This window comes from Meleagris gallopavo, chromosome 30 (genome assembly GCF_905368555.1).
Source record: "Meleagris gallopavo chromosome 30, MGAL_WU_HG_1.1, whole genome shotgun sequence".
NCBI lineage: Eukaryota > Metazoa > Chordata > Aves > Galliformes > Phasianidae > Meleagris > Meleagris gallopavo.
In genome coordinates this window covers 2,422,280-2,442,973 of record NC_139433.1, presented here as the reverse complement: position 1 = coordinate 2,442,973, position 20,694 = coordinate 2,422,280, and the positions used below count along the sequence as shown (strand labels likewise).

The following is a 20,694-nucleotide window of genomic DNA, read 5'->3' as shown; positions in this document are numbered from 1 at the left end:
TCTCACTCCCAGACACGCTTTTCTCATTCTTCTGTTTCATGATCTGGTACAACCTTGGTTTTTCAGTCCTCACCTCTCCTTGTCCTGATAGGGGTGGGTGGCTGCACCCCCAAAATGCTCTTCACCCCCTCGCCTGGCATCTCCCATCTCAAACTTCTCAATAACCAACAGGTATTTGGTGTCTGGCAGCACTTTGGCTCTGCGCTGAAGGAGGAAAAGCACCAGCAGTGCAGCACCCAGGGCTGTACAAGGGGAAGGAAACTGGATCAGCCCCTGGGAGGGGACATGGAGGCAAAGGGGATGGGGTGAAGCAGCGCCGGGACAAGGAGACACTGAATGAAATGGCTCTGTTTGCCCAGAGGTGATGAGCAAGGGAGCAGCAGAGGGCTAAGAAACCCCCTGCAAGCACAAGGGTGGATTTGGGGCAATCCCAGGACTTGTGGTGATGGCTTTGGGCTGAGCCTTTGCCCAGAGCACGGAACAGAGGGCAGACAGTGGCTGAATCCTGCTGGGTCACCTCGTCTTTCTCTTTTGTAGTTCTATCAGTACAAGGCAAAACCTTTATTACAACTTTTCATTCGTAGGTATACAACATCTGAAAGACAGACATGGGGGGAAAAAAAAAAAAGGAATATTGTTATAAAATGTCACATTTATTGCTACATTACTGTTATATACAGGACAGTTCTCAAAATCTACTTTAAAAAAGTTAGGATTATTTAAAAATTCCAAATAATCCAGCCAGCTGTTTTGACACTTGTATAAAATTATTTAAAAAAATGAAAACAATTCTTATCTCGAGGCACTCAGAAACACAATTTCATCCCCCAATTGTGATTCATTTCAAAGAACAATGCATTTCCCCACCCCCAAATACTTTATTTTCTTATTTTTTTTTATTTTTGCTGGGTTAGGCATATATATATATATATTTACTATATATATAGTTCAAAACTATAATGTGTATCTGATTTAAGAACAAGGATTTCAGCCACTTAAGTACATCTGGATTTACAGGTAGGCAGCATAGACATCAAAAGCAAGGACCATTTTATTATTATTATTTTTTTTCTTATTTAAAGGCCAAAAAAACCACCCCAAAACCAACCTAAAACTTTATATGGGGTTAAAAATAACTTCTGCAGGCATCTCCCATCTGCTCTCCCATCCCGCCCTGTCCTACAAAAATATATAGAAAGAGCAACCGTGGGATGCTTCGTTTCGCCAACGAGCTCCTTGGAAAACGAATCACTCCCGCCCCCAACTTGGTGCCCCTCTCACCCCACAACCAAAAGCTGCTGGTGGGGAGCACCCGGCCCTCCCCACGTCCCTGTGCTGCTGTTTGCTTGGACGCTGGTGGCTTTTGGGTGATTTGGGGCCATGGGGAGGGAGCACGGCTGCAGGGATGCTCTGTTGCACCCTCAGCACACCCTGGGTTGGGGCATAACCCCGTTGCTTCCCCACTGCAGCCGTGCGTGTGCGGGTGTAAGGGGTCAGAGGGGTTTTCTCTGCCCTCCTTCCACTGCAATGGGTGCTGAGCTGGAGCAGGGCGGGTGGCACAGGACCCAGGGACAGAAATACTGGCGTGGAGCCCCCGCTCCTGCCCAAGGAAGAGCAGGCAAACCGGGTGCCAACAGAGCAGCCCAAAGAGCTCCATTCCCAACTACTGCAGGATGGAGGATGCTGGCGGAGCTCCGTGCAGAAGGCACAGGAGGGGAAAGCGTGCATGAAGAGCCCCAGGACAGGCCTGGCCCCCCTCCACCCCCCCCCAGGTCAGTGCTGGGAGCTGCTCCTGCTTCTCGCCGCTCATCCGACCCACGGTCTCAGGGCACAGGTCTGGAAATGCTTTTGGAGCTAAATGAAGCTGCACCCTGAGAGCACTGGGGCTCAGTGGGCACAGAGCAGAGAGAAGGGGCTGGGCTGGGACCTGCAGAGCCCTGAGGGAGAGGAGAGGGGGTTGCATAGGATTTAACAGGGCAAAGACCTCGTGCAAGCCTGTGGTACAGCAGTCAGGTCTTGCTAGTGCTGGTGTTAAGCAGGAATGGGGGAATCCAGCGGCCGTGGCTTGCTGTGGGTTGGCCATGCTGTGTGTGGGGCTCTGCTTGTCCCAGCCCGACGCTGCTTCTCTTCCCCATCCCCAGCTCTATTCTAAAGCCCCAGGCCAGGGGCTGGCACAGCACGCAGCAGGGCTGCAGGCTCCACTGAGACATCACTCCATAAAGGCAAAACTCAGGGACAGAGGGAATGGGAATGGGCATTCAGAAGCCTCCTGGTTCTCAAGGGCCTCAGCTGAGGGGGTTGAGGGCTCTGCTGGTTTCAGTGTGCCTCAGACACAAAGCACCTTTGAGAGAGGCTTCTGCACTGAACCTGAAATTGCAGACTCCTGGGGAAATCCCAGCCTGCTTCTGCCCTTCCTGCTCAAGCATAACCTCAAAGAAACCGTCTCACCGCGCCGGCTGCTCGCCCAAGTGACAGCTGGGAAGGTCCCACATCACAATCCTGCATTTCTCACCCAGAGAGGACAAAAACTCCCAACGCCAAGCAGACGGATCCCATCCTCTGAGCGATGGAGATGGCAAAGCACAATCCTGCACTACCCCAGCTCCAGCAGAGCATTTGCTGCTCCCGGCCCCGAGGTGCACAGGCTGTGACCCAGCTCCTGCCCTGCAGCTCGGCACTGCAGAGTGAGACACGAGCAGAGGCACAGCAATGCCACGTCCCCACTGTGCTGCCCTGTGCAGAACAGAGGCACCAAAACCTCCCCAAGCTCTGGCACAGTGCGGTTTGTGCTCAAGGGCCTTTGTCTGTGCCCTGCCAAGAAGTTGGCTAATTTTGCTAACAAGACGTTTTCAATTTTGCTGACAGCTTATGGATTTTTCTAAGATTTTTTTTTCTTTCAAAATAGGAGATTTTCTTTAAATCCATCTGTACACGACCACCTTCTCAAATTCTTGTTGCTAAATCAACATGTCAGGGAAGCACTTCTAAAGCTTTCTGCATGGTTTTGGGCTCGCAGGGCTGGGACTTTGCGGGGTGCTCCGAGGTGGGGGAGGACCCAGCTCTGCTGCAGGGCTGTCCTACAGGCAGAACCCAGAGCAGGAGTGCTGCAAGCCAGCAAGCTCATGGGGTGGCACAGGAGGCTGCCCTGCTCTCAGGTCTCACTCCACAGACGTGATGCTGGGAGCAGGGAAAGCCGGAAGCCTCCAACATGGCTTCCTACACCTTGCAGGGTCCCAGCAGGGAGAGATGGTCCCATCCTGCTCCAGCACCCAGCCCCATTCTGACCTATTGCCATGGGGAGATGAGCAACATCCCGAGTGCTTCCGGCAACCTTTGCTGGAGCACAAAGCAGAGCTACAAAGCACAAGGTTACACCAAGGAAATGCCACAGGACCCAGCGCTGCTTGCTAGCCCTTCCCTTTCCCTGTACTGAAGCAATGCAGCTCCCCCAGAACACGGGGCCCAAAAACAAAGGACAGAGACAGACCCTGCTTGCTGTCCGCATGGCCTGTCCTGCCCCACGGAGGCAGCTGACCCACTTCCAGAGCACTGCAGCTGCTGCTGGAATGGGGTATGGCATCGTCCTGGGGCACTGACACCATCAGCCCACCGAGCTGGAAAGAAGAGGGCAGAAAACATTTCGGAAGTGATTTTGGCGAACGAAAGGGAAGAAACAAAAAACCCCAGAATCCCGGTGGATGATCTTCCACTGCCAACTTCAGAAGGGCTCAGCACCTCCTGCAGCCTTCTTGTTTTGGGGTTTCCTCCTGCTGGGCACATCTGTGGTGACCCGGTGCGGCTCAGAGCGAAGGGAGCGCAGCACAGCTTGGCTGCCGGAGCGTCGTGTGGGGTGGGTGCCCACTGCTGCCCTCCTTTCCTGTGTACGCAGATGATACTGGCTGCCCCACGTCCCCGTGGCAGGATGGGCAGAGTGTGACCTCCAGGAGATGCAGCAGTGGGATGCAGGGCTGCCCCTCTTCCTGCAGCGCTGCCGCTTTCCGACGGTTGCGACTCCGGAGCGGGGATGGGATTACACTGCAGCCATGGCAGGGGGCTGAGCTGCCCGTGTCTGTGTGTCCATCCGCTCCCACATCACCAGGCACCGCGTCCTCACTGCTGCTGCTGCTCCATCTGCCACTGCATCTTCCCAGTGCCTCCAGCTTTGTTCGGTCATCTTTGTTCAGCGCTGCCCCTGGAAGAGCCTCGGGCTCCAGGCGGCCACTCGCAGGCGTGGGCAGCTTTCATCTGCAGCAGCTCTGCTTACCTTGGGAACGCAGCCATCCTTTGTTCCCTTCCACACCCTGTGTGTGTGCTCCTGTCCTCCCATCACGGCGCTCCTGGGCCAGCACCCAACAGGAGCGGAGGGGATCCGGCACAGCCCCGTGCTGGGGGATTTTTTCCTCCTGGGAGGAGCTGGGCGCTGCTGCACGCTGCTGGTTGACTTCCTTTTCCCAAATCAGAAGTGGCCAAAGCAAAGAGATGGAGAATTCAGCACGAGTTTCTTTTGTAATGGAAGGTAGAAGCCGGGCAAGGACCAACATCTCCTTGCTGTGGCTACATTCGCTTTTAGTGGCTTTCAGAGCCGAATGTGAGAATTCCTCTCTTTATATCCAGTCTCTCTTAATACAATTTTAATATTCTGGTTGATCCTAAAGATGCAACGTTAACTATAGAAACAGCAGCAGAAAAGCGTGGGGGGTACAAGACATTTTTTATACAAAAAAAACAAAAACAAAACAAAAAAAACAACAAAAAAACAACGACAACAAAAAAAAAACCCAACAAAAAAATCCTTTTCGTCGCTTACAAAACATACGCAAAAGAAGCTAAAAAAAAACAAAAACAAAAAAACAAAAAAACACAAAACCCAAAAGGCATCGCTATTTGTTCTACATAAAAAAATCTCATAACTAATGTTCTTTTTTTTTGTTTGCTTTTTTTGTTTGTTTGTTAAAAAAGGAAAAAAAAAAAAAAAAAAAAAAGAGAGAGAGAAATATGAAGCTTAGGCACAATTTTGCTGCTGGCTGCTTGTGAACAAGCCAAGAGAACACGCCACCCCCTCCTAACTGAGTGATATGTATTGACTGTTCCGCGCTTTATACTTAAGGCAATTTTTTGTTTGTTTGTTTTCGTTTCAGACAAAGTGTTTTTTTCCACCCCTTACGTCACGCCAGGATCCGTCCACGTGTGTCAGTATGAGCAGGACTAAAGTTTATGGTTCGGGAAGGTCGCAGATCACAGCGAGGATTTGCATCCTATGGATCTCTGCGTCCGGAGGAACAAAAGGATCTAAAAATCAAACCAAGGAAAGCGCCAATGAGAAGAGGAATGGAGCGGTGTCCCCACTCTGCAGTGTCACCTCTGTGGGATGAACCACCCCGAGGGCTCAGCGTGGCTGAGGGGCAGCTGAGCTGTAAGCTTGCTGTTCTGTTGGGTTTTGCCTCTTTTTTTCTCATTTGTGATAAATACAGGCAGCTCGTCCACCAAGGGAGGGTGGCAAAGAGGAGCATCACACGCACAGCAGTGGGATGGACCCGGCTGGGATCGCAGGGCAGGGAATGCTACCTTTACATGTGTCCAACGGGGTTGTGACCGTCTCCGAGACCAGGATGCGAAGCTGAAAGTGTCATCTGGGGGTCTCCCACCACTCCGGACACTTTCTCCTCTTCCCGACGTTTCAAGCAGGCTGCTTTGGGGTTCAGATTGCGCTCTGTGCCAAAAACAGCAGGGGAGGGAAGGGAACGAGCTCAGTCTGGGCAACAGCATCCCAGGAGTGAGGACAGAGACACAGGACAGAACGGGCCATGCGAGGTGGGAGCTGCTCTCTGCCCACTCCTGCAGCTCTGCAGGCTGCACTCCAGCAAAACCCCGCACCCGGCCCAGCGCTGCGTTGGGAGCGAAGCAAAGCGAAGCTGAAAGCCGAGTTTTCCAAAGGGATCCGGGTGCCAAACTCCCATAAGCGCAACGGAAAAAGGGACAGAGAGGCTCCAAGAAGCCAAACCAAGGCGGTGGCTTCGGAAAGGTCAGTGCACGTGAAGCAGAGCGGCAGCAGAGGTGCACGCAGCCGCATAGAATGGGGAGAGGGACCCCGAGGTGCACCTCTGGCAGTTTCCATACCTCGTACTTGCTGCTCCAGGCCCAGAATGACCTGCACCGCTTGCTGGAGGATGATCAGTTTGGTCTGTGCTTTGTCCGTTTTTAAGTGCATCTGACACATGCGTCCCAGCTCCTTAAAGGCCTCGTTAATGTCCCGCACGCGCACCCTCTCCCTGGCGTTATTGGCCATTCTCCTCTCCCGGTCCCTCAGATCTTTGTCCTCCAGTGATAAGGCCTCGTCTGTACTGCTGGGTTCACAGCACCACAGGGTTAGTAGTCAGGGGGATGCTCCGGGAGGGGGCAGACGTTGCCGTGCTGGTAGTGCTCCTGCTGTCCACTGGAAGCGGCCCAAGCGGCCATCGATTTGCAAAGCCAATTGCTGAGGGTGCTGCTGGGGGTGGGTCCGGACTGCGGGGGCTGTTTGTCCCCTTTGCAGGCTATGGGAGGTGCTGCCAGCGTGGGGTGGAGGGTGTGGGTGCACTGGTAACAGCACAGCGTCACCGCTGTAAAGTTTTGGGGATGTTGGGCACATCTCGGCCCCAAAACATTGGGTTTATCACCCAAGATGATGCCCAAACTCCTCTTGGTACATCTGTATCCCAACAAAGGGTTTGGGCCCCAATCCTCTGACAGGTGTGGGCAGCAGCGGTGTGGGGGGCCAAGCACCCCTGGGTCGCTTTCAAGTGCACTGAACCCAGCTCATCCCAGAGAACCCAAACCTCCCCAGCATCCTGGAAGGGGGAATTTTCTCTTCCAGGCAGGGATGGGAGCCTGGGAGAGCTCCTGCCACAGCAGCACCATGCTGGCAGCACCGTACCCCATGGCATCGCCGCAGCCCTGCCACCCCCACTGTGCTGTACAGACGACCTTCTCCCCCAGAGCAAAAATTCTCACCGGAACGCCCCTATCTGAGGTCCTGGGTGCCAGCCCTGTCCCTGTCCTGTCCTCTCCTCGCCGTCACGGTGCTTGGTTGGCACAGCCACTGCCTCTCCAGCAGCTGGGATGGCCAAAGTAGCGAGGCCACCTCCAGCCACCCCAGCAGTGACACTGCCACTGCTCCCAGCTCACACTGGTGGCCCGGACACAGCACAGGTGGGCTGCAGCTGTCTGCCTGTCGTGCTGCCTTATGGAGCACCACAGGGCCACGTGCCGTCCCCTACGGATGCACAGCACCACGATGACACAGCCTGGCGTCACCACGGCTCCCTGCAACCCACTCCTTCTCCTTCCTGTCCCATCTGCCACCAACCACAGCACCAAGTCACCTGGAGGGCACGCAGGGACACCACGGCACAGAGGGATGTGGGGTCAGCTTTACTCCATCCTAAAGCAGAACCGGTGGAGCAGTGACGTTCTATCTGCCTGAGCTACAACCTGCAAGTGGGGCTCGGTGCGTGTCCCCAGCTGTGTCCAAGAAGGGTTTAAAAAGGGACAAGCGTGGGAGACCAAAGTGAACACGGTGCCAACACTGTCTGACCCCCCGCCGCCCCTCGGCTCCTGCCTCCGGCCGCAAGCAGCAAGTACAAGGTAGAGAGTGGGACCACCGAGAGGTCACGGCTGGGGACTGTCTGTAGGAGATTGGAAAGAACAGAACCAAAATAAAATAAAATAAAAAACTCGAAATTAAAAAAAAAAAAAAAAAAGAAAAAAAGCAAAAAAAAAAAAAAGCAAAAAAAAAAAAAAGGAAAAGGGGGGAAATTAAAAAAGAGACAGGAAAAAAAAATATACGTTATGAAAAGCGAAAATAAAAATAAAATAAAATAAAATTACAAACTGAAGAGAGGCACAAAGGACTCCAACATCAATGCAACAGCAGAGGCCAGCAGAGAGGAGCACAGCCAGGCACAGACCACGGGTTCATGTGTTACAACAATCTCTGCAGAGAGAAAGGGGTTAACCTGCCCGGGAGGTGGAAGCATGCACTGCATGCACTGCAGGTGTGGAACAAAGCAGCAAAGTCCTCTGGATCCTCTGGGCTCTGCTGTGCACACGCAGAGCTCCTGGTGTGGATGGGAGTGTGGTTGTGCTGCCGTCCCCATGCGGCTCTGCAGCCCCCAGTGCTTTGCTGGGGGAAGGAGGAGGAGGCAGCTCCCTGTGCTGCAGGGAGGAATGAATTTGGGGAGGTGGGATTTTGCTGTTTGTTTGGGGTGGGTTTGGTTTTACTGCTGGCTGAGTCGTCCCAGGGTTGCGGGTGCCCCGCGGGGAGCGGCATGCAGTGGGGAGCACAGAGAGAGAACAGCAGGGATGAGACCAAAAAACAAAACCAAACCAAAACAAAAAAAATAAAAACAACCAAAAACAACAAAACAACCAAAAAGGAAAAATAAAAAAGGACAAAATAATAATAATAATAATAATAATAATTAAAAAAAAGGCATCGACAGCCTCGGGAATGCAAGGGCACAGGGGAGAGAGAGCGCAAGGCACCACAGCACACGTCACAGAAGACAGACAGACAGACAGACAGACAGACAGCCCCGTGCCGATCAGATACGTCAAAATATCACCACTCCGGGACCCTCACTGACCTCTAACTTGTTGCTCCAGGTTCAGTATGACTGATACGGCCTGGTGGAGGATTAGCAGTTTGGTCTGTGGTTTTTCGCTGTTTAGGTGCAGTTGGCACATGCGTCCGAGCTCTTTAAAGGCCTCGTTGATGTCCCGGACCCGCAGGCGCTCACGGGCATTATTGGCGACCCTCCTTTCTCTCTCTCTCTCGGCTTTTTGCTCTGGGGGAAGAAGATCGTCCTCCTCATCCTCATCTTGACTAATGGTTTAAAATAAGAACGAGACAGGGACATTCCTCGCGTGCACTCTCAGCACTGGTCAACTCACAGACAAGAAAACACACACGGAGGAACCCAGATGTCCCCCCGCCGCGGCACGGGGACATGCAGTGACACGGAGAGAAGCATTAAGGCTCTTCCTCTTCCTCCCTTTTTTTGTATGCACAACAAATAAAGAAAGCACGACACAATTGGTGATGCATTGGCACGGCTGCCCAGGGAGGTGGTGGGGTCACCGTCCCCGGAGGCGCTCAAGAACCGTGGAGATGTGGCACTTGGGGGACGGGTTGGGGTTGGATTTGGTGACCTGAGAGGGCTTTTCCAACCTGAATGATTCTGTGGTTCTGTGATTAAGGCATGAGCTGTCGCTGGGAGGCGTGTGCTGGTTCCGAGGAGGTGTTGGGGGTGACCCTGATGTCAGAGATTTGGGTGGAGGGCAGGAGGTGGCTGTTGGCAAGGAGGGTGACCAAGCTGATGGCGAGGCTGGGGACAGGCCAGCACGCTGCCAGGCCCCCACTTGACCCACTGCCATGTCTGCTTGGCTGTGATGGGGGATACAGGAGCCCAAAGCAAATGGAACAGCAGCCTGACGCAGGGAGAGGCTGGAACCTTCCCTCTCTGCCCAGGGATGATGAGTACCCGTGCTGCCTGGGCACGGCCACGAGCAATGCCCTGAGTGAGCATGTCCCAAACCTCTGCTTTACGAGCACGAGGAAAGCCCACAGCCATAAGGACAGCAGGGCAGGTGGCTGGGAGCCCCGCCTGGCATGGCTGGTTCCAATGCCACGGGACCCAGGCTGTGCCCCTCTGAGGCTGGGCAGGGGGTCTGCACCACAAGGACAGGTCCTAGCGTCACCAGGCTGAGCTCAGTTGCCTGGGGGTCAATGTGGCTGTACCCCAAGCCAAATGCCTTCAGAGCTTTACAAAGTGAAGGGAGAGACCTGTTCAAAGAGCACCTTGTTCTATTCCGGGAGGGTTTCAGCTCCTTCTTCTCCTCTTCAGAGTTATCTGCCACTGATGTGTTCTCCTCATCCTCCTTCTCTTCCCTCTTTATCTCGTTGGTTCCCGAGGAGACGCTGCTTCGCCCCAGCCCCCCTGACAAGCCTGCAAGGGACAAAAGAGGTTGGAGGGGGCTGGGAGTCCCTATTCACACAGCATCACATCCCCATCTCACCCTTCTGGGGGGTCTCCAATTCTGCTGCTCCCCCTTCACTGCCATTTCACCACTCGCCAGAGCCAGAGCCAGAGCCAGAGCCCACCCTTCCCCAAGCAGTGCAGTGCCCGGGGTCTCACTGTACCCACAGCCAGAGGGGCAGAAACATGCATGATGAGCCAGAGCCACATTAAGGACCTCTGGGAAAAGTGCAGTGCGTGAACTGGGTTCTGTGGAAGCCCCGAGCTGGATGTGGGGTGAACCCCCAAACCCTGGCATCGAGAGGGACTCATGCATGCCCAGGTGCAGATCTGCCTTACCACTGTACGTGTCCTGCTGCCTGTTGAGGTCGGGGAGTGAGCTGGGCTGTGATGGAAGTGTGACATGGTTGTGGAGCATGCTGGGGGTGCTGGACAGCCCGTCTTCAGGGTGACCTCCTCCCACCTACAGCAGAATGAGCAGAGCAAGCTTTGAGGGGTGGAAGTGTCAGGGCCAGCACAGGTCCCCCTGCACAGAGCCACGTGCCCCCCATGCAGGAGAGGAGCCAACCTGCCCTGGGGGCTGCGGGGCGCTGGGCTGCAGCTCCATGCCCTGCCCACCAGCAGAGCCAAGGGGAAAGCCCTCATCAGTGCTGCCATCCCATGGAAAAGCCTCTCTGCTGGGATGCACTGCTTGCATGCTGCACAGGACGTTCTGCCTGACTGCATGCATCTCCACAGGGCACCAACGTTTCTGCAGCCCCCACAATGCCACTGGAGCAAGGGCATCCCAGCAGCACAGACCTCACACTGAAGGGATGAGGATTGGGCAGGCTGCATCCCGTGGGGCTGCACTACGCTGGCAGGGATTGGCAGCACAGAGCCAACACTCCCATTGCTGCAGCTGGTTTGTAGCACGGGGCACACTGCTCTGTACCAGAGTCTGGGGAGCAAAGCACATCTGGTTCTGCAATGATGATCACTCTGGCCAGAGGGACCCAGACCTGCTCAGAACGTGTTCTGTGGTCACCAACCTCTAGACAGGGGGGAACCAGCGCAGGACCCTACGCACCTGGGATGCACACCCCGTCACAGTGCTCCCCATCCATCACTCACCAGGCTGGGGTGTCGACCTCCCAGGGACATGACAGAGGCAGGGAAGGCCTGGCCCAGGCTGCCCACAGCAGCACTGTGTGCGGGTGCAGAGCCCAGCAGCCCATGCATGTCCCCGTGGTTGCTTGGCATGGCGGCCGTCTGGCCCACGGCGTGATTCCTCAGCACGTGGATGGCTTCGTCCAACCTGTCTTCCATTTTGTTTTGCTGGAAAGAGGGGATGGAAAAAGCAATCTGTTAGTGTCTGCAAATCCAGAAGCCCCATACAGTTGTGCTTAAGCTGCAGGGCAGATATAGGGACCAGCAGCCTGACCCCAGCAGTGCCACCCCCAGGGACACCAAGGTGTCACAGGAGCAGCTCTGCTCTGACACAACTGGGCTGGACCCAGCGGTGTGGATGGGGGTCAGGAATCAGTGCCCAAATCTGCTTGACCACATCCCAACACACATCATTCCTGAAGGTCCCTTCCAGCCCACACCATTCTGTCACCCAACCCTCCCCCCTTCAAGTCCTGATCCCACCACCCCCAGGGACACAACAAAAGGAGAAGAGGGGCGAGGAGATGTTTCACTTACTAAAGTGTGGAGGCTCCCTTCGTAGCTGGGAGATAAGGCACCCTGTCCGCCCGCTCGAGACCACTGGGATGTGCCTGGAAACAAACAGGGACAGCCTGGGACTGGGCACAGCAGCCGCTAGGTGGGGCTGGAAGCTGGGCCACCACGGCATGCATAGGGACACCATAACACTGCATGGGGCCACAAAGGCATGGAGCAGCAGGTTGGTGGCTTTGCACCCACACACCAAGGGTATGGGCTTTCATCGGGCACTGAAATGGTTTTGCAGCAGCTCTGGCTGCTTCCCAGTTCATACTGGGTTCATCCCATAGGAAGGAAAGCCAGGGACAAACTTCCCGAGCCCCACTGAGATGGGATGCACAGAGATGGGGCTCCCCCAGGAGCTTAGGGGTGGCAGAGATGCTTTAGTTTGCTCCCCTGCTTTTAAAAACAGATGGGATTCGGTGAGATTCGCCCAAAGCGTAGGGTTTTCAAGGAGGGTTTCTATGGAGCTGATCTGGGAAGTGCCTTACAGCAAAGCTTCTGGGCCTCTTTATACAAGGAACAACACTTTCACCTACCTGCAAGGCCCTGCGGGGAGCCGACCGGTGTGGAGGGGTTTGATGAGAAGTTATTGCTAGAGTGATCTGGGGAATAAATCTAGAGGGAGAGAAGCAGGGCACGGTCAGCAGTGCTCAGCCCTGTGTTAGCACTCCCCTTCCCCAGTGCTGCTGCACGGAATGGTGAGTGTCCCTCCTGCTCCATTGCCAGTCCCCATCTACCCCCAGCACCCGGTGCCTCTGCCCTGCACTATCCCTTCTTGGTTTCCCATGCTGGAGGGAAGCTGGAGCCCTCTAAAAATATGGGGTGCAGTGCTGAGCCCTCCTCAAAGCACCAGGTAGAAGCAAAGGTCCCTGTGCTGAATGGGGCTCTGACAGCCCCATAGCAGAGAACGCTGTTCTCAGTGGGACAGTGCCCTCCAGTCTGCAGCAGCACACTTAGGGACTGGGCACCAGGACCCATCAGTCCCACCGTGAGGGCTGTGTGGGTCTGGGTCAGCTCATGGGACTTGTAACACCCCGTGCTGCCTCAGGCTCCCCATCTGCTTAAAGGTGCTGTAGCACAGCGCCAGGACTCGGGGTGGCAGCTGTGTTTGTTTGAGGGTGCAGAGGTTCCCCCAAACTTCTCACGCGTCCATCTTCCCACTGCCTAGGTGGTCCTCGGTGCAGAGGGAGGTCTGCAGGGGCAAGGAACAGTCGGGGATGTGCAGCAGCTCTTACTGAAGCTAGTGCCTTCCCAAGAGCGTCTCCCGAGCTCCCAGCCGTGGTTCCTCTGTTACCTGTTGAGAGAGGACACAGACATCACTACCAGGGCATCACAGAGCTGCTGGGACAAGGCACCTTGTATAAATCCTTCTCGATGTGTTTCCCTTTCTCTGAGCAAATCTTCCCCCAGGAATCCAGGTCAGGATGCTCATTTCCCAGGGAACATGAGTTCATTTCGGTAACACGTTTTGTAACGGGCTCAGCAGGGTCAGAGATTAAAACACCCAGGGGTTTAATGCAGCATCTGAATGGTGCATTTGGGATTTGGATGAATGGCTTCACAGCATCACAGCATCACAGCATCTTCAAGTGCTGATTCCACAGACCTCGGGCTCCCCCCAGTCCCACTCAGCTGCTTGGCAAAGCCCACATCCACCCCCTCCCCACTCCTTAGGGGCTGCCCAGGCACCCAGCAGGGGTGAGCTGACCTCTGTGTGACACAAAAGGGATCAACAGTGTGCAGGTACGCAGATATGGGCACCCCCAGCCCTGATGTTGGGGCTTTGGTGTTCCAGCTTGGTCCCTGTGTGGCAGTAGGGTGCTCTGGGGAGGGGGGCCACGTACCCATCATGGTGTCGGTCCCACTGATCGGCGGCGTGTGGCTGGAGACGCCGTACGGGGTGGAGGCAGAGGAGAAGCCTGACACGGAGGGCAGCCCACCATTCACCTCTCCTGAATGCAGCTGGTAGTTCTGGAGGGAGGGAAGAGGAGGGTGAGGGGGGGGGTCCTGGGGCTTTGACCACCGACCTGGCCCCAACAGGGGGCTCTGAGGGGGACAGCTGGGGATGTTACCATGCGTTCGTGCTGATGTAAACTGTTGAAGCTGGTGGACTGCGGGAGAGGGGAGGAGGAACTGCCCAGCATGGCCCCGTAGCTGGACTGGCTCATGGCACCGGGGGAGCTCCACAGGTCTGGCGAGTTGTGGAGCCCGTCTGGAAGGAAAGGAGGAGCTGTGAGTGGGGTTAGGAGTGCTGGTATGCATCCCATAGCCTGAGCACGGGCCGCATCCATCTCCACTGCACCCTGCAGAGCCCAGGGCTGCTCCAGTCCTGAACCAATGCATTGCAATCCCTCCCGTTGGCCGCTCCGTGTCTCAGCCACTCACCTGCCATATAGAAGGCTCCGGGGTATACAGTGCTGGGAGGTTTTGAGGGGGTGTATCCAGCCGGATCCCTGCTGTAGTCATCACCTGAGTTGGATGGATACACCTGCAAGGCAGAGAGGGGCGAGGAGCAGAGCGTTACCCCAGGGCTCAGCACACCCTGCGTGGGTGACAGATGGGGACAAAGCGATGGGGACAGCACCGAGTGGAGCAGCCCAGGGCTGGGGATGCAGGGCAGGAGCCCAGCAGCCTCTGCCTTCCCGGAATGGCACCCAGCAGGCTGTGCTGGCCCCAGTTTCGGTGCTCTGCTCCAGTTCCCGTTTTTGCGGTTATAGCTTTTTATGAGCAACCACAAACCCCATCGTTTCTGCATGCAAACCCGCGCCCAAGGGCATGGGATGGGTCAGGGTGGTGGTGGGGACACAGCGAGCCCCGAGGACCTCATCACTGCACCCCAACCCTGCGCTGTGTCTGCTGGCGAACCTGCAAGGCGCAGCTCTGTTGCACTGCAGTACTTCAATCACACTGCTCTACTCCTGCAACAGCGCAGCCCCAAACCACAGCCTTCATGGGGACCCCAAACCCCTCCGGCAGCACCTCAGCCCCATTCCATGTGCTCCTGCACGGGGTCAGCTGCAAGCCTCTGAAATTAAGAGGTGGGGGGGGCATGGCCCCTCGTGCAGGATGGCACGCAGCACTGCCAGCTTTCAGCCAGCTTTCAGCCAGCTTTCAGCAGCTCTGCTCAGCTCTGTGATCAAAAGAGAAGACCTGCTTTCCCAAAATGACCCAAACTCATCCCAGAAAGCCCTTCCAGGGCACCATCGGGCAGCGGTTCCCACTTCTGAACCCAAGAATTCAACACGCAAAGAAACCGAAACGCCACTCGAAATTACGTGAGAACCTTTCCTGCAGTCTATTTTCATCCCCCCGGCCGTTCATTCCGAAACCACAATTTGATTTTTTTGCTTGGTTTCGATGCCCCCGAAAGCAGAGGAGGGAGCGGGGGCTCTGGGAATGCTCCTCGTGGAGGGCAGTGCTTCGATGGGATGGGAATTGGGTGCTCTGTCCCCACACCCCGCACCCAACCCACCCCCTCTGACCCCCCGGCTGAGAACCCACATCGGTGAGGGCAGAGAAAACCACTCTCAATTCCTCTGACTGCTCACAACGCTGAGAATTTCTTCTTTTTTTCTTGGACGGGGGGGTGGGGGTGGATTGAAAAAAGCTCTGAAATGCACCGGTGTTAAAATTAAATGCTTCTTTTTTCCTTTGTGCCCCCGGTTCCTGCTTCTCAGTGCTGCTTCTCTCCTCCTGCTTCCCCTGTGCCACGTGGTTTCCCCCCATACCCATCTCCATCCCCAAGATGAGGCAGACCCCCCCCCCGCAGTCATCAGCCCCTCCAGCCCCCACGTGGCTACGGGGCTCCTTGGAGAGGGGGGGACAGATTCTGCCCTACATCAGAGCTGGAAGCAACTGGTTGACATTTGTGGCAATGAGAGGGGGAAAAAAGGGAAATAGAGGGAAGGGGAAAACCTGATGGGTGCAGGCAGCTGCCCTCCAAGCTCAAACCCACCCCCCCCCACCCCCTAAACCCCAAAATTTGCTTTCTGCACCACGCTGTGCGTGCGGGGCCGGTGAGCAGCGCGAGCTTGGGGAGAGCGGGTGAACGGAGGAGGAGGAAGAAGAGGAGGAGAAGGAGGAGGAGGAGGAAGGCTGCGAAGAATTGAGAATCCAGCAAATTGACTTTTCCTCTAATTTGATTAAATAGCGGGAGCTGGGACGGGGGAATCGAATGAAGCACGTCTAATGGGCCCCGCGCCATCTGCCAGGCCTTGGCGCCCGGCCAGCGAGCGAGGCAGCTGCGTGGCTGCGGGGAGGGGGGATGGGGGGGGGGGGGGGGGGCCTGAACAGGGCCCCCGCCTCCATTTAATGCATCCAGAGAGCCGAGGAGGGGAAGAAAACAGAACGAGAGGGCCTGCAAAGAGGTTTTGCTTCGGTTGCCGATCCCGCATCCCCGACCCCCGTCGCTTCTCCAAACCCTACAAGTTGTTATGGGATCCCCCAAAGCCCCGAGTGCTGTCCCAGAGTCGGGGGAACGGCGGCCAAACGCCGCAGGAAGCGGTAAATCAGCGCCAAACCCCCCTTCACAACCACCCCCCCCCCCCCTCCCTTTCACCCCCCTGGCCCCAAACCCCGGCGTCGGCCTCGGGGACCTCCAGGTGAGGTCATTTCCTCCAGTTGGAACTGCCAGCACGGCGAGGGCCGGCCGGGGGCCGTGCACAGAGCCCCAGAGCTGTGAGCTGAAGGGATTTATAGCTGCGTGCTTCTTGGTTGCGTGTTATTATTATTATTATTATTATTTTTTTTTTTTTTTTCTTCCCCTTTTTTCTCCGCTGTTTTTTTGGTTTAAATGCACCAAGCCGGGTGGGACCGCAGCAGACTGAGAGCAAACAGAGAGCTGAACCCACAGAGGATGAGCACCGAGCCACCGACCCCACACTGGGATGCAGCCCAGCCCCGTTCCCAGCGTCCCACCTCACCCAGAACCGCATCACCTCACTCCATCCTACCCCATCGAGGTCCTCAAGCTGCGCCACGACCACGAGCACCGTGTGCCCACCTCCACGTATCCAAAGCAGCTTCGGAACTGCACATCCAAGCACTTTATTTTGAAGGAGAGGCTTTGGAACCTGTTTGTTTTGCATGGGCTCCAGCGATAACACGGAGCGGGGCCGCAAAGAGCCTTTGATCTGCTGCCGTTTGTCCCACCCCACCTCCCTCCCCTCCTCCCCATACCACTTAGGTGTGGATTTCTCTCCCCCCAGCGTGGAAGTTCAACAGCAGAACGCAAAGCAGAGGTCACTGCTGGGAAGAAGGGGGGTGGGGGGAACCCATTAAAAGTTGGGGGCGTGTAAAGGTGGATGCAAAGCACGCACGGCACTGAGCTGTGCCGCTCTGCCAGCACGGGGCTGCTGTGTTCTGCTGCAGAACCCCACTGCTTATGGGGTGCTGGAATAGCTGGGGTGCAGGTGTTGGTGCTGACACGTGCATGGGGCCAGCAAACACCGAGCGGCTCCTGGGGGCATCGGGGCCCTCTGAGCTGCACCAGAGTGACAGGGAGCTCCCCAGCACCTTTGAAATCTGAGGCCAACAAAGGGCCATTTGTCAGAGCAACGCTTTCCCCACATGGCAGCCGGGGTTTGGGAGCTCTGAATTTCACACGCACCACGATTTTCTGCAGCAAGGTTTTCCCTGTGAAAGCAGAGTCTCTTTTCTTACAGCTGGGGTCCCGCAGTTATAGGGTCCCCCCCAGCAACACAGGGTGCTGTGCCACATCCCTGAGGTCTTTTGGGAAGGCTGCACGGCCAGGCAGCTCCCATGCTCTGCACCTCCTCCTCCCCAGCCTCCTTTCCTGCAGATCCCATTACTCCGAGCCACCACAAAGCCATTGTTCACTTTATTCCCCTCCAGCAGCCATAGGAGCATGGCTAACAGATTCCTGCAGCCTGCTCGGCTTTCCTATAAAGCAGCACAGGCAGTGCACACACCTGGAGCAGCCCCAGCTGCCCGCGTGCCTCACGGCTGCTTTGCTTTCCTCCTGCACTGAAATCTGACCGTGCTGAATATCCCACTGCAATGGGGCACTGTGATGTAACCTCAAAGTGATGGGGGTGGGGGGTTGAGGGCAAGACCCCTCTGTCTGTGTTTGCCCCCCCAGCTTGCAGTGTTTCCCTCAACCTCCCATGTGGGGAGGGGTGGGGGAAGCCCTTCCCTTTTCTGTACGCTGATGCTTTGCTGGAGCTGGGGGTTGGCAGTGCTGGGGGTGGGGTGCAGGGATGGGGGGCCCCAACCACTCACCGAGGAGGGGAGTCCAGGAGGCACCTTCCGAACCTTTTTGGGATGTCCATCTGCTTGGGAGAGAAGAAGAAAGGATGGAATTTTTTGAAAGGGAGTCAGCAGGAGGGCAAACAAACTCCAGCTAAACCAAAGGGCAGAACCACACAGACCCCAAATGTCCCATGGCCAAAGGAAGGGCAGTAATGGGAACGAGGAAGAGCCTCCCAGCCCTTCATCCCATACATAATCCCTAAGTGTACTGCTGGTTGCATCCTAGAAGATGTTTTTCAGCTCATGGTTAAGAAAAGCCCTAGTGAGGGGCAGGAGACAGGGGAAATTCATCATAGGATGAACCAAGGCAAAAAGAAGTCATTCCCCAGGCTGGCAGCACAGAGCAGCACGATCTTAACGTGGCAGGACCGAAGTGGATGCCTTTTTCTAAAAAGCACTGGAAGGAACACACAGCACCAGGTCACTTCTGGTTTCGTTTGTTGAGGAAAGCCCAAAATAACAACAGAGAGATTCTGGTGGGGGTGTGGGGTGGAACTACGACCAAAAAAACACAAATTCTGGTGAACTGGGCTTTGTCATTCGAAAATGGGATTCGCACCCAACCTTCCCCTTTGTTACCATCAGCAAAGTGCCCCATTTCCAGGTGGATGCCAACATGCACAACTGCTGCTCCAGGTGATGGGCATGAGGTTCTGGGGGGGGCAGCCCCAGTGCTGTCACATTGCAGCTCCCAAAGCCCTAATGGGGACCAGCAGCCCCCACAGCCATCCCAAAGCAGCCCCAGTTCTTCCAGGAACGACCACTGACGTGCGATGCGGCCTGAGGTGTTTATAGAAGAACCTCAAGCCATCTGCATCTGTAACCCAACCTGACATTTACCGGAAAAGAGGAAATTCCAAATGACTGAGAGCCCAAATTCCCACATATATATATGTATTTTTTTTTCTTTGGAGAGGGAGATAAATTAAACCAAACAACCAATAAAAGAGCTGATGCCAGATGTGCACCCAGGTGAGCCCGTGGCAGCAGCAGCAGCAGCACTGGGACTCGCCCTGTGGTCACCCACCCAAACCAAAGCAATGTGCCAATAGCAACGTACCTATGCTGCTCTCAGCACCTCTCCTGCGAGGATTGTTGGGGTAAGAAAAATACTGAGACCCCCCCTTCACTCCGGTGGGGGAAAGCGTGCTCGGACTGGCGATTCCCATTTCGCTGGGCAGGAAACCAGTCTGCAAACAAGGAGAGGGAGAAAGATTTGGGTGAGGATGCTGGAAAAGCATTGAGCTCCCTTGGGGAGAACAGAGCTGCCTTTAAGCACCTCTGCAGAAAGCAGCCAGGGGAAAAAGCAACAAGCCCAGAGGCCAGGAGGAAAAATCAACATGTAAATATAGGGGCTGAGGGGAGTTTTGGGGGGGGGGGGGGAAGATGTGAGTGCAAGAAGATGAGGGGCTTTCATGCCATGCATTCTCCCTGCTACCCAGGGATGCACTCAGCAGGTGCTGGTGCCCCTTTGCTATGTCCTGAACATCCATTTGATCTCAGCTGCAAGAGATGGGAGAGGTGACACTACCAGTGATCCACCCGAGTCCCTCCCTGCTCAGAAGGCCACAGCCACGATCCCAGTCCATGGCACCAGCCAGACCCACTGCAGAGCTGCAATGCTTTCACTTTGGCTGCTTTTTTCTTATGTTTTATCAGGGAAAAGTGAAATCCCTCTCTCTGAAATGAGGAAACTCCTCCACTGTGTTTATCCAAGCTGACCTTGGGGTGCTGGGAAGCACAGGGAAACAGCACCCAGCCCAGCCCCACTGCTGGCTCTGGGACTGAGCTCTGTGCCTTTATAGGGAATTCACAGGGATGGCAAAGGGCCTCCGAGCCACAAAAGCTCCCTTTGAACCATCTTCAGGGGCTGAGCTGAAAGAAAGGAGGGCTTCAAGCTTTTGAGAAACCGGGAAGAAAAATGCGCTGCTCTTAAAGCACGGCCTCCTCCAAAAAGGGGTCGGGGAGGGAAAGAGGAGCTGTGTGTTCACAGCTGGTGACATTCCTGCAATCTGTTCCACTGGTCATGTTACCTCTGTGCCGAACGCTCCGGCGTGGCCAAGCAGAACAGGAGCAGAACGGGAGGGGATGGTGGTGGGCAGGTAACCCCGGGGGCACTGAGGTTTGGGGGTAAATTCCCCAGAAATGGGCACTTTCTGCCCCGTCTCTCACCCCAGAGATGCTTGCTGAGGTTCCTCAGTGAGCAGGCAGCCATAAATCTGCCTCAATGAGGGCCTCGTGGGAAGGAACAAAGGCATTTCGGGGACAATTTGGGGGGGGGGGGGGGCACTTGTCCAAAAATAAAAACACCCAAACAGGTCAGAACCCTCCTGCAGAACGGAAGCCAGCAGCAACAACTGCAGGCAGCACTGTGATCAGAGGGGTTGGTGTCCCCCCAACATCAAATGCCCCCATCCCACACTGCCACCCGATCCAGCCCCATGTGCCTGCAGCCCCCATTTGCCCACCCCGTGTCTGTTACCTTATATCTCCCCCCTCCCTTCACAAAACCCCAGCAAAACCATCACATTAAAAAGCCCGGCTTGGCATCTGTCCCGTTTTTATTTTAGCAGCTTCAGTGGTAAATTAAATCCACTCTGGCACGGGCAGCCAGCACAGCTGTTTCAGCAAAGGAAACATCCTCAGTTCAGAGAAGAGGAAATTATGACAAATTTGTGTAAAATTAAAACACGTAATG

The 20,694-nt window shown here is 55.5% G+C and overlaps 1 protein-coding gene across 23 annotated transcripts in view; it reads right to left on the bottom strand.

Moving 5' to 3' along the window:
- Positions 1 to 634: 634 nt before the first annotated feature.
- The window catches only part of TCF3 (transcription factor 3), a 58,213-nt gene continuing 38,153 nt past the window's right edge, over positions 635 to 20,694 (bottom strand). For 7 of the 23 annotated variants that reach the window (XM_085211435.1, XM_085211437.1, XM_085211454.1 and 4 more), the window contains 14 exons: positions 19,057 to 19,186; positions 17,967 to 18,019; positions 14,112 to 14,214; positions 13,799 to 13,938; positions 13,571 to 13,697; positions 12,872 to 13,020; positions 12,263 to 12,341; positions 11,703 to 11,776; positions 11,130 to 11,333; positions 10,356 to 10,479; positions 9,824 to 9,986; positions 8,625 to 8,863; positions 5,566 to 5,710; positions 635 to 5,289 (listed from right to left, as the gene is read on the bottom strand). In XM_085211435.1, the coding sequence (XP_085067561.1) occupies positions 5,568 to 5,710; positions 8,625 to 8,863; positions 9,824 to 9,986; positions 10,356 to 10,479; positions 11,130 to 11,333; positions 11,703 to 11,776; positions 12,263 to 12,341; positions 12,872 to 13,020; positions 13,571 to 13,697; positions 13,799 to 13,938; positions 14,112 to 14,214; positions 17,967 to 18,019; positions 19,057 to 19,186 (1,728 nt within the window). In that variant the 3' untranslated portion in view covers positions 635 to 5,289; positions 5,566 to 5,567. The other 16 variants (XM_085211446.1, XM_085211447.1, XM_085211440.1 and 13 more) reach the window with 15 other exon arrangements.